The 13,824-nt window shown below is 36.7% G+C and overlaps 1 protein-coding gene across 3 annotated transcripts in view; it reads right to left on the bottom strand.

Annotated features, from left to right (window-relative positions):
- VPS13B (vacuolar protein sorting 13 homolog B) overlaps positions 1-13,824 on the bottom strand; it is a 472,964-nt gene that overhangs the window by 316,925 nt on the left and 142,215 nt on the right. For all 3 annotated transcript variants that reach the window (XM_089517705.1, XM_089517703.1, XM_089517704.1), the window contains exon 19: positions 11,092-11,265. In XM_089517705.1, coding sequence (XP_089373831.1) covers positions 11,092-11,265 — 174 coding nt within the window. The remainder of the gene's footprint in view (positions 1-11,091; positions 11,266-13,824) is intronic.

The raw sequence follows: 13,824 nt of genomic DNA, 5'->3' as shown, positions 1-13,824 counted from the left end.
TTTGTTCCTTCTAAGGCGACTTCAAAGGCAGAGGAACATCAGGGCTGGATAGCTATACCAAAAGATTGCTGTGAAAACAGCTGTGTTTGGATTTAACAATAAATTGTGGTTTATCATTAGTGGGACAAGATGCAAAGAGCCACAGGCTTGTAGAACGTCCGCACCCCTCTTATCCTCTGATTTTCCCAAAGGAGGAGATCAGAAGCTTCCATTTAGAGCATACCGTCATTTCACCCAAGACCAGATAAACTTCATTTATGCTCAGCTATGGTTTACTGTGGATCTCCTCCTTTGACAATACCAGAGGAGAAGAAGGGTGTGGGCATTCTACATGCCTCTTTCCATCTTGTTACAACTAATGATAAACCATAATTTTTCATTGCATACAAATACAGTGGGTCCTTGATATCTGCTGGGGTTTGGTTCCAGGACCAACCATGGCTAACAAAATCCGTGGATGCTCATGTCTCATTAAATATAATGTCATAGCAAAATGATGTCTTTTACATAAAATGGAAAATTGAGGTTTGCTATTCGGAATTTATATTTTTTGAATATTTTCAATCCATGGATGCTTGAATCTGTGGATGAAAAAATCTGCGGATAAGGAGGGCTAACTGTACAACTGCTTCTGCAGCAATCCTTAGGTACAGTATCTGGCCTTGATGTTCCTCTGGTGCTGGAAATCTCATGAGATGGATAAAAAAACTGTGCTTAGCTGTGACTCAATAAAGAAAGCCAGGGTGATGTAGTGGTTTGAGCACTGAACTATGACTCTGGAGACATCAGTTCAAATCCCGGCTCAGCCATGGAAACCTAATGGATGACCTTGGGTACATCAAACACTCTCAGCCTCGGGGGAAGGCAAAGGCAAGCCCCCTCAGAACAAATCTTTCCAAGAACTTCCTGTGATTTGGTGACCCTAAGTTGGAAACAATTGGAAAACACACAATAACAATAATGGCTCACAAAACAAAGCTTGCTGAAACCTTGGTTATTCTTGTTGCAGAAGAGATACTAGGGATCATATTGAAAACATATGTTGGATAAAGGATAATGGAGTGCACCAAAGAATTTCAGAAGAAAATCAGCTTGTGCTTTATAGAATATGGCAAAGCCTTTGATTATGTAGACCATAAAAAACTATGGAATGATCAGAACACAGAAGTAACTAATTACAATAACTATTTCTTTGAAATATTTTCTTTTTCAGTAACAAAGGTATAATTGCATAACTTTGCAATTGTAAATTAACAAGGTATCATGCAACTCATTTTGAAGTATAATAGTAACTTCACTTTTGTAGTTATGGAGATGTGGCCTTGTTAAATGACAGAGAAGAAATACCTCATGGTTCAAGTAATAACTCATGCTATGCCTCATACTGCTGTGTTGGTCATAGTTGGGAGTGGTTGGGCAACTATGAAATAGATAGGAGATCAAAATTTGTACTAGAGGTGAATGAACTGTAACATTCAGATTTTTTAAAACACTAATTAAATTTTAAATTAAATAGTTACTATTTAGAACTGGGTAAGTAAAGATTTACTTTTTAAAAATGTACTGTAACATCAGCTACTTGGGGCATAGCACTATAAGTAACATTTCAAGTTTTGATTTACACTGGGGTTTCTCAAGCTATCAGATGTGGTAAGTCAACACTTTTTCCTAGTGCATCAGGGACTAGTATCCATTTGTGCTGTATTATCATACTCACATAGTTTCCTAGAAATTCATCATAGATCAGCAGCCAATGGTTCATGCGCCAACATCAGAGTACAGGCAACAGCCTAAGTAGCACTGGTTTAAATAACCAGTTATGATTGCCCCTGAATGCAGCTAGTATTGCTTGCCACTGCCATAGTCCTGAAAGCAGCTAAATGCAAGAAAAGCACTGGCACCATTACTAATTATTACTGCTTCAACCAAAGGGCACATGGCTGTCTTCCTTTTGAATACTGCTACATATATAGGTAGCATATTTAAACAAGGTGTCAGTTTAATCATAAATGTTTATTTGACATTCTTTACAATTACCAACTTTGCACTAACTATGAATGGGGAAAAATCAAACGTTCTCCGACACCCCCATTACTCCTTTAATGAGCTTTGCCATAAGTCTCTGTAAACTGAAATATTTATGCGGGAGGGGGATACCCATTTGAAACAACCAACACAGCACCATTATCATTCTATCTAATACTGAATTCAGGAGATACAGTGCATACTACTCTGAAATTAGATTGCCAGCCAAAATAGGAAAACAGTTAATATAAATTCAAGGAATTCCCTTAATGAAAAAAATAGGAGTCTGTCACGTTTAAAAAATCCCAACATGGCATGACAAGGAACTGTAAGTCTACATATTTCTGTAACACTGAAGAGCTACCAGTGTTATTTATTTATTTATTTAAAATAAATTTAGTGGCTCTTTTGCCTGACTAGAACAATTACCACACTCAAAAGAAATACGAAAACCTAGTGACAACAATAAAAAGGCAGTCATGGTGGATATGGGTTCTTAGGGGTGAAAATCTCCCACCACCACTATATAACATTCAGCTGCTCAGGTTTAAAACTTGAAGTTCACCGCAAGCTTGAACTCCTTGGTTCTATATAACAGGAGAAGGCAGCCTTGGGGAGAGTGACTGCATTTTCTCCTCCCCCATGTCAGCCTCTCTAAGGCAGAGATGTATCAACAGCATTCTTGTTCCAGGCCAAATGGAACCCTATACAATAGTAGTCCTAGCAGCTGGAGATCTTGTTGCAAAATAAACCTTGCTAATGCTATCGATATGGCCTCCCTCAGTGAGATTCACCCAAGGTCATCCATTGGGTTTCCATGGACGAGCAATCAATCCCTGGTCTCCAGGGTTACAGTCCAATGGTCAAACCACTACACCATGGTGGCTCTCAGATAAACTCTAAGGACCCTTTTACAACCCATCATTATGCTATGACAACTTCTATGGAATCCTGGTATTTGTAGTTTAGAGAGGGGTTGTTAGAATTCAGTTGGAAAGTTCCAGTGGCTCACCAAACTACAAAACTCATAAACTCCAATCTTGTCAGTGATGACTGCTCAGGAGTCAACACTATCAAATAAAGGCAGACAGTTAATTGATGATATTTAAATGAAATATAAAAATGTGCTTTATATTGATTCAGGTTATTGTCGCCTGCTTTATATAGCTTGTATGATTTTTTTAAAAAATAGAATCATGCAGATTCTTTTCCCTGTGATTTCATGATCTTGGAAGCCTAGATGTATTATTCAGTGCCTTGTGAATAAAGAAAGACCAATTTATAAATATATACACAACTATCCCAGTAGTCACAGAAAACTCTTTTCCTGCAATAACAAAATCATGTAGTTCTCCCTTATATAGGAGGAAATGGTTGTTCCTTTCATTGATGAATATTCTCCATCAAGCAGACCCTGGTGTTCTATTCTTGTGTATATCCACTTTAGTCAGTATCAGGCATTATGAAAGAGAAGAAGTATGTACATTTTCTTTACTTCTTGAGGCATATGAGCTCTAGAACTTGCTTTTGACATTCAGGGGGGTGATCTGGATGGGGATATGAAAGGTTTACCCCGGCCTATCACAGTGGGCATTTGGATGGGAAATTGCCAAGGGATACCAAGTGCTATGGGCTATATTTCAGAGGTAGGAACTGGCAAAACCATCTCTGACTATTCTTTGCCTAAGGAAACCCTATGAAATTCAATAGGTCATCATACGTGGATTTGAAGGTGCTCACACACCACACACACAGTGTCAGTACATAGCCACACTGAGATTTAAGGCTTTGTTTGCTCTTTGAGAAATCTTTCCATGTTGGAGCTATGGAAAACACGGTGATAGTTTGCCTTAGGGTCACCCTAAGTCAGAAACAGTTTGAAGGCACTCAAACACAAACGAGTTTATCTGCACCATGAAGTTCGATACCATTTTAATTGCATGGCTCCATCCTACAGAATCCTGGGATTTACAGTTTGGTGAGGCACTCAAAATTCTCTGTCACAAAGCTCTAGTGTTGTAGGTCAGATGAGTTACTCTGTTACACTGACTGACAAGGGTTTCCAGAGTTTCAAATAAAGTTTTTCCAAGGAACTATGGACCATCCACAATTTAGTTTTGTTTAATACAGTTACTTTGAATAAGAAAACTACAGGGCATTGTCTTTAAAAAAAACACAAATCTTGACCACCTAGATTTAGTTCAATTAAATTTCACTGTTTCAAACAATATTTGCACAGGTATATCTAAGCACAGAATTGGAGCCCATGTTCAGCAAATATATACATCATGATTCAGTTAAATTCAACCATTTTTTAAAACAAATGTTTTGGCATTTACTGTTATGTTTTCCTCCTTACTAAGGAGCTTCCACCATTAACAGAAGCACTAAATAATAGTGATTAAATGTAGTTAGAAGCACCATAGCTGCTTTGAACAGAAAGTGAACAGCTGGAGTCTCTTCTGCCCACCTGTGGCATAAAATCATGTAGAAATTGAGAGGTTACATGTTTTTTTTAATCAGTATAAATTTCCCTAGTATCCTACAAAAATAATTTAAAAGCTATTAAAACAATTTTTCATATTCAAATCAGGTTTTATGATATTCAGACTGAATAACTGTCAGCAAGCATATATTTCCAATACTGTCAACTACTGTATTTTATAATGTAGCATGTATATTTAACTATTATTCTGGTTGCCATAATATTGATTATTTCCAACATTTACATTTAAGAACTGTATTGGTATTGTCATTTACATTTTAGAATATTTCTATCTAAGTTACCAAAAAAAAAAAAAAGAACTTTGGGACAAACACCACCTAACTTCTTTCTGTTCCTTTACTAGCTGCAAGACAAAGGAGAAAAGAGGTGAAAACCTGAACATGGGATAAATCAAGGAAGATTAGGTTATTCACTGAGCTGAACAGCATATTCCTACATCTAGCCATCTCTGAGATTGTAAATTCAGATCAAATCCTATATTGCCCAAAATAATGGTATATAGGAAATATATCCCAATCCTTACACTATGAAAGGATAATGTAACAAGTGCCCAAAACAGATGGGCCAAAGGTCCGCTGTTGGTCACGTAGCATTTATACGACGCACGCCCCGAACGCAGCTGGAAGATTCACTGAGCCCATGCCAACTCAGAAGAGCTGGACCAAGAAGAAGCGGACAAAAACTGCTCCTTTTCAGCGGCCAGCTCAGGACCATGGTGACAACCCCGATCATGACCAGGTACGTGAGGTTGCCGTAGGATTCTGACCCTGTTTCTGTGACCTGTTACTTTTGCTTCTCATCTGCCCTTAAATGATTGAAGGGTTTAATCTGTCATACAATAAGGCTTTTCTTTCTTTTTGGCTACAAATAATATCTCTTTGCATTCTTCCCTACCAATATTCCTGGTTTCAGTCCCGAGTTCTTCTGGCTTTCTGGCCATGAAACTTAGGGGCAAAACAAACAGCCCCAAAGGGGCAGCGTGACACTACTCCTGACAGAGTCGGATTGGGGCTGCAGCGACCACACGCTGCAGCCCCAATCTAGCCAGCTTCTGCCCCAAATAGGAGCGGGAAAAATTTGCTGGCTCTGAGGCGAATGTCATTTGAACGCCACACTCCCAAGTCACCCAGAAGCTGGCCAGTGTGTAATGGCTGTGCAGCTTCCGGGAGACTCAGGGGTATGGTGTGTCTAAACACCATGCCTCCACACTGGCACTTACTGCCGGTGTGTTCAGGCTGTTAGTAGTTCAAATCTGTTCTTTGTATGTCTTTAAGCTATACAAAGGTGTTATTCAGATTGTACTTTTCAAATGATGACTGATTTAGTCTACTTCTTTAGATTTACTCTAATTTTGATACTAGCATATCATGGTTCTTAAGGTTGCAGTGTTTTTTGTGTGTTTGTATGCATTTTTGCACATTTTCAAATAAAATCTTTATGTTCACTGATCCCAGAGTCTCTCTGTAGTTAGTATTAGTATACAGAGGAAAAAAGATTCCCAAAGTTTCCCACCTCTCACAGGCCTCCTTTTGAGCTAATAATTCCCCCCAATACCAAGGCGACACTGGTACTAATGATAGGGAGGTTTCAGTTTTCTAGTGCTTATCTATCATAATGAGCTTTTTTGATATGTGCTACAACTGATGCATCTCACTCCTTCCTCTTTACCCTTGGGTAAAATCTATAGTCTTCATTTTTGGGACGTGTGGGGTAGGGCACCGGAGTAAGGTGAGTAGACATCCAGAGGAGCAAAGTCACAGCTATACTCCCTTAAAATTAAAACTGAATGGATATTTGTTTATTTCAATTTTTATACAATCTTTATGTGTTTTTGTTCACTGAAGGCTGTTTACAACATGTAATTAAATAATATCAAGATAAAAATCACCTCAGTAATTTATGATGATTATGATGACAAGTAACATTCCCTTTCTTCTATGCTTGAAGCTTTGGTTACCTTCTGTTCTCTAAAGTCCTTCATATGATGAATAACTATAGGGTATGGAAATAACTCCTTTGTCCATAAAGCCAGTCCTGTTTTCTGATCAAATTCAGACCATCTCATCTACCAATAGCTATGACTACCAGAAGAAGTTTGAATAGGCATTGTCATCTGCTCAACACAGATTTATAACTGAAGAGAACGGTAACAGGTGCGACACAGGAAAGGAATTGCTTCCCACTTGGTATAGGTAGCTACATCGCAGCATTTCATAACCCTAAAGCTGTCACAAGTTTTTTATAAGCTAGCAGATGCAGAAGTGCTTTGGGGTTGAACAGTGTTCTCTCAAGCATCCAAAGCTCCTTTACAGAGTACAAAAGAAATCACTTACACTTGTAGAAACAACTTAAAAGGATATCAATTTTTAAAACCTTAACTAAATCTTTTGAGCAGCTACAATTTAAAAATTGTTTCTAAATCATCATTTTTTTATTTTTTACAGTACTATATTTGGTCTCATCCATTCAGTTTCTCCTATTTAAAATCCACAAACAATTGAAATGCTCAATTTGTTATATAGTATCATTTCCATAAGAACAGAACATTATGTCATAAACATAGAACTATGATCTCACCACAAGATCTGGAAAGATTAAAACCTCTGTATCAAAAAAAAAAAAAAGAAAGAAAGAAAGAAAGAAAGAAAGAAAACACTTCTTCTCCACATATAAATATGTAATAGCAACTATGAAAGACACCCTACTTCAACAGTATACCATCACAAAAGATCTATTTTTAAATAAACAGTAATCCAATGAGTATAATTTCAGTATATTTTTCTAAGTAATTAAAAACAAACTTTTTTTTTAAATTGAAGACTATCATTGGTTGCTGGTGCTAAATTAAAGAAATTGTTCGGACATCAAATGCCTTAGAATTTAATTCCCCTAGAAAAACTTACATCTTCAAATGGAGGTCTCCCCCACCCCAACACTGTATTCTAGCGAGATTTTTTTTTTCTGTGTTAGTCTGGAGCAAACACAGAAAACATCAAGAAGCAGAACTATAGAATCCTTCGTCCTGAAAAACAACATACCAAGAGACATAATAAATAAGTTTTAAGAGGTAGGTTAAGCCAGTTTTGAGTCACACCTCTTGAGATAGTTAATGCTGGCACCACTGTTTTAAATATTTTTACAGTGGATCCTTGTTATACGCTGGGGTTTGGTTCCAAGATCCCCCGTGTATAACAAAATCCGTGTATGCTCAAGTCCCATTAAGTATAATGACATAGCAAAATGGTGTCCCTAATAAAAAATGGAAAATCAAGGTAAATTTATACTTTTTTGAAACATTTTCAAACCGTGTATGCTTAAATCCGTGTATAAAAAATCCGTGTATAAGAAGGGCCGACTGTACATTGTCCGTTTTGTCATATTATAGAATTTTTGTTTCTACTGCTGATTGGCTTTACATGTTTTAGACTGCTCTATTTAGCTTCATATAACAATTTAAATGATTCCCAACCTAATCTCAGATTTTCAAAACAGAACTTTTAAGTCGAGTTGATTCCAGAGGGAGAGTTAAGTATCTGCTTAACACTTTCTAATTTAATCCAGTGGGAATTAAATGTTTTAAACATTAGTCTGACATGCTATTTTCAACAAATTAAATATATTAATTGACTGATACATTTCAATAAAGCCCAATGTCAAATTGGAGCACATTTCCTATTAGTTGCATTCAAAGAAGTAAGAATGTCTCAGATTATGTAAGAGTAAAATTATTCTGTGCAAGAACTTTGATGACTCAGTTTTAGCAACTATTATAATCGTTTTGAAATTATTCATATTAAGATTAAAGACTATTTTGTTCCTCTATTCCCACAACTGGCTCGGATGGTAAAGAGATCAATCTTCTCTTTTTATATGTAACATCTTTAACATTTGCTCTCTTTCTGTGCCTGTGATTAAATGTAACATTTTGAAATCCCAAAGTTCTGAGAAAAGCATAAATCCTTGTCTCACAGCTGCTGTTTGACTCTGGAAACACATGCATTTTCTTTTCAAGCCTCAGCCATCAAGAAATCCCAACAGATTTGAGCTGGAGAACACCTGTATCTCTTCATTTAGTTCCAATAACAGAGTATAAACTTCAAAATTACAAAAATAGATGCTATATTCAGCTGTAGTTCCATTTTGCTTCTAATTCCCGTGAACAAAAATGCAAAGAGCATGAAATCATTCAAGCAAGCTCTGTCATCAGGAGGATAAGTTTTTTCCCCAGCAGAAATCCAGTGGAAACATCACAGAAAACTGGCAACAATTATAGATAAAGTACATAGTTAAGTCCTCAGGGAGAGAAGAGGAAATGTAACAAGATAGATAGTATAATTTTTATGCTTTTATGCCCAACCATATATGTGAACTGTCTTTAACTACTACATTATATTTGCCCATTCACTGTATTTGATAAAAGTCCCCAAAATAATGTACTAAATATTTTGATCACATGGGGCTTTGTAATATTTTAAACTAAACTACAATATACAGCTAATACCATGCTGTTTGCGATCTAGATTCTGTCAGAACTGACAGCAGCTTGAATATTAATCTTGAGTAAGAAAATCAGTAACTTCATTTTACCCACTTTTGAGGTCTAAAAAAAGTCAGGCAGCAAACCTCAGTTTTATGCCCATCTCTTCCTCTCCAATTAACCCCACTGAACAAAATTAACCTTTATAAAGTATGGAAGTATCAAGTAACATTGTTGTTGCTGTTTTAATTTACGTTTCTGTAGAATGCAGTATGCAAAATGTTCCTTATACTTTGGGGGAGAAGAAAAAATATCACAACAGAAATAATCTACACGAGCAAAACATTCTAGAAACACAATCATTAAGAGTCAGGAGTGAACATATTTTCCATATTTTAAAAAGGAAATGAAGGTATCACTTTGAAAAATATGTTCTGCTCCATTGCAAAGACACTAAACACATTCATAACATTTCCCACTACACAACTTCAATATGTGAGTTAAAATATCTTTTTCTTTATTCTGTTTAAGACCTGTAAACAAGACTGAAATGCAACATTACTAATGTAACATGAAATCCAATGCAAAATCAAGTGGTTTGCTTACTACTCCAGATAATATTACTAGAAATTGGAGCTCCCCCCACTAGTTATATTCTAACAACTGGGATTACTGGCCACCTTAGAAATCTTTTTGAGGTTCAAAAAATAAGGTAATTTAAAAAAAATAAACAGATTTTAAAAACAAACAACATCTGTATTAAAACTCATTGTTTGACTAATTTCTTTCAGTCTGCTTTCCCAACGGACTTACTACATTTCTGTTTAATGGATAAATCCATTTATTAGCTCCAAGTAAGCTTACAATCATTCACTTGATGGAACTTAGATAAAGTTTTGATTTAATAAGTTCTGACTGAATCAGCTGGTCTACTCTAATAGGTACAAACAATCTTTTTGCAATTAAATATTTTAAAGAACCTTTACAGTTAAGCCATTTCTATCTCCCTAACTGCCCCTATTGCTTGAAAATAAGCAAAGTAGGTCAGGTCAGTTAACAAACAGGACGTTTTGGCAGTGTGGCCTCAATAATTATATTGGAACTATTTCATGTGCTTAAATAAAACAGCAAGAATAAATGAATGAATCAGCAAATTCATTGTAGCTTCTTCATCTAATGTTAATGGGAGATTCCTTCAAAAATTATAATCAGCTCTCAGTGTTTGAATGGCAATTTGAATTACAATCCAAATATGAGGCCATGAAAGATGAACCCATATCTGGCATCTTTCAACAAGTTAACCCCCCCCCCTGCACTTCATCTTACATCCCCGTCTATTTTGTTGGCCCTATGAACGCATGATACTCCATTAATGCCATGAAGAAAGGCGTAAGACATGGCTGTAACTGCAATGCATCCTTGGAACTTGTAGTCACAACAACCCAGAATACTAGGTGAATGGGGCTGTTTTCTCTCCCTGCAGCCCTCTGCATTACCCCCCCCCCAAAAAAAACCTGCCTCAATCACAAATTTTGATGGGATGTGAGATGGTTCAGGGAAAAGAGAACTGACGCACTCCCACTTCTCCTGACAGAAGCTGTTATGTCAGCAGAATGGTGCAAATTATCTAGCTGGAATTTAATTAACTTTTTTTAAGTTCATAAAAACGAATGTTCTTTGCCTTATTATCAACCTGCACCAGCCTGGAACCATTCAGACATTTGGACACAACACTCTTATCCAGCATTGCCAATAGTCAGGGATTATGAGAATTGTATGTCAGCATGCATGTCCATGCATATGTATAGAAACATCATAGAATATGTATATAAGCAACATAGAACTAAGGTATCTTACCTTAACAGAATATAAAGATACTTAGGATAATACCAACAGAGGATTCCAATTCTAGCTTTCTAAATGAGATCACACTATGTCTCTAAGGGGTCCACATTAAAACATGCAAAACAAAAATAACTGTTTTGCAACTTTTGGGTGCCCTAGAATTCTTTACAATCCTTCTGAGTACTACACTCAACACAAAGAGAACCAAATATTCATTTCTCAAGAATTCAACACTCACCAGAACTATAGCTGTAGTCCTTATGCTGAGGGATCTGAATTGTGAAAGCTAACAGATCTGGAGCGAGGAGAGACTCTGGTTTTCTGCTTTCATTGAGCCATTTGCTGCTGTGTAAGTCTCTTGTATCAGATGGTCCTTGAATTAAAGGAATCAGTTTCTCCTTCCCACCGTCTCCTAAATGCATGATTCAAACGTTGTGATTCAATGAATAGGTGTCCAGGAGAGTTCACAGAACAATGGTGAATAATATAAATACCATGCAGTTTATTATACTAAAGAAATGGACAACATATCCTACTCTATTAATTGTAACATCAAATAATCCTCGAATGTTAATTTTCTGGAAATTAAAATGTATTAAATAATTTGTACTACTGTACATATGTTAAAGGACAACAATACTTAACCTGCAAATTTTAAAATTAAAAAACCGAAATACACCAATAATCTTGCAAACATCTGAAGCACATTTACGTATGTTAAATATCTAATTTTGAGAACTGAACTGCATTAAATCCACGTACAATGCACCCTTCCCTTACACAGGGGATCTGTTCGGGACCCCGCACCTGCATAGGGGAAATACTGAGTATGCTGGAGCCCCATTGAAAACAATGGGGTTTGTGCCTTTGATGCGGTGTGGTGCAGAGCGCGCGCCATTACCTCTTCCAAAGCATGGCTTTCAGCATAAACTGAAAGCTGTGTATGACGCAGGCACACTATACTATGGATTAATCTAATATTGGACACAATAATGTGCTAACCTTGGCATTACTAGAATTACTGAGAGTGTAAAGTGAAAGGCAGTCTCTCTGGGGAGAAAAAATTGTTTACTCTCACAAATAATTAATCAAAGCTGTTTCTGTATATACGTAGGACCCACTGGGTACAGCTTAACGGAGCTGCTCTATTCATTCTCCAAAACTACACTAAATACTCTATAACAGAGCTTGTCACTGCCATAAAGCAAACAAGAGCCACATTTTAAGCATGCTTAAAATGTACGTTTCTTTCTTGATCAATACTAAAAAAATAACACAATGGCAAAGCCAAACAGTTCAACCTACCCCTCCCTCTTTTTTTGGTTTTTCTTTTTTGGAAAAATAATTCAAGGACCTGTTTGAAGCCAAAAGAATGTAAAACTTCACTGGTTTATGCATGCAAATAAATAAGTGTGTAAAAAGCATAACTATCAGAACTATCAGAACATGTGTTTCAACACAGTCCAAGAAGGCTCTGTACTAGGGATTTTAAAATTCCTAAGACATGTCAAGTGTCTCCATTACAAGAACTTTTAACAGAAAATGTTGCCCACTTCACGTTCGATGGAACTTGCATCTTTGTTATGTTCAAAACCGTAATTGGGTGATAAGTAGCTAACTAGAACATATCTGACAAAGAATGTAACAATGACCATGTAACTAATTGGAAGCATTTTTTTCCTCCTTGAGTACTTACTATTAAGTGAGGAACTGTTGCAGAGAAATAAAATGGAATTTTGAATATATATGTCATCTATCAAAAGGGCCAGAGGCTGAGGCCAGATCCATAAATTCTACATGAAAATGTGATTTCTTTTTCTTTTGAATATTTTTATCATACTAAACAGAAATCAGTTCTAGAATTTACCTTATAAAATCTGTTAGTAGAGAAATTTTAAATAAGTATCACACTTGTTTCACAGATGCCATATACAATCTAGCAAGTGTATAATGCTTCCCTAAATTTGGAAAGGTCTACAGATGATCATGGGCAAGTCACAGTCTCTCAGCCTTAGAGGAAGGCAAACCCAACAAATCTTGCTGAGAAAAACCCATGACTGGACTGCCTTAGAGTTGCTGTAAATCAGAAACAACTTGAAGGAGCATAACAAGAAAAATTCTTCATCATCCAGTGAGAAATTGGCCAATTAAGCCAGTAGGCAAGACAAGATTTATAAACGAATCTGTATCTTACTAGAATGGTCAGATTCTGCCCCCCCCCCCCCAAACGTTTCTTTCTTTCTTTCTTTCTTTCTTTCTTTCTTTCTTTCTTTTTGCATTGCTGTACAATCAGTTGTCCCCAAACTGCACCCTTTAAGAGATTTTGGACTTTAGCTCCCAGAAGCCTCAGCCATATTGGCCAATAGTTTGAGATTCTCCTAAACAGTTATGAAAATGTGTCAGGAGTTGCAGAGGGAGAAAGCCATCATCCCTCCTGGTTCTGTTGATACAAGCAATCCTGTTAATACAACACTCCACAGGATTCTGTCCAGTGATTTATAATGTAGCATTATTTGCTGTGACTGCAAATAATGTTACTTTATAAGATGCTGGCCAGGATCCAGTGGGGTGTTCTGCTAACAGGATTGCTTATGTCCAAAGAACCAGAAGGGGTGATTCACTCACAGCCCTGCAATTCCTGATGCATTCTCAGAACCTGCCTTGTAGGCCTGAGAAACCCTCTGATGCAGTTTGGGGGTATTCTTTAATATATCTTCAATCAGTTAATTAAGGTAGCCACAAACTATATTTTTGTGGATTTATCTGGATATTTTTAACACTATAAATCAATTTCCTTGCTTGGCAATAAAAAAAATATTGAAATCAACCTTCAGTCATCTCCTTTTTCACAAAGTGACTTTGCCATTTTGTTATCTTTCTGCAGTGTGGTGTGGCTTTCCTTCTGGTAGCAATTACAGTACTGACCTCATTTACAGAGACCGTAGGGAGAAATCAGAAGCAGAACCTTTTT

Source organism: Sceloporus occidentalis, unplaced genomic scaffold (genome assembly GCF_023333645.1).
Source record: "Sceloporus occidentalis isolate IW3139 unplaced genomic scaffold, rSceOcc1.0.p SCAF_3, whole genome shotgun sequence".
NCBI classification, from domain to species: Eukaryota; Metazoa; Chordata; class Lepidosauria; order Squamata; family Phrynosomatidae; genus Sceloporus; species Sceloporus occidentalis.
Note: the sequence above shows the minus strand (reverse complement) of the source record. Positions and strands in the feature narration are given on the sequence as shown.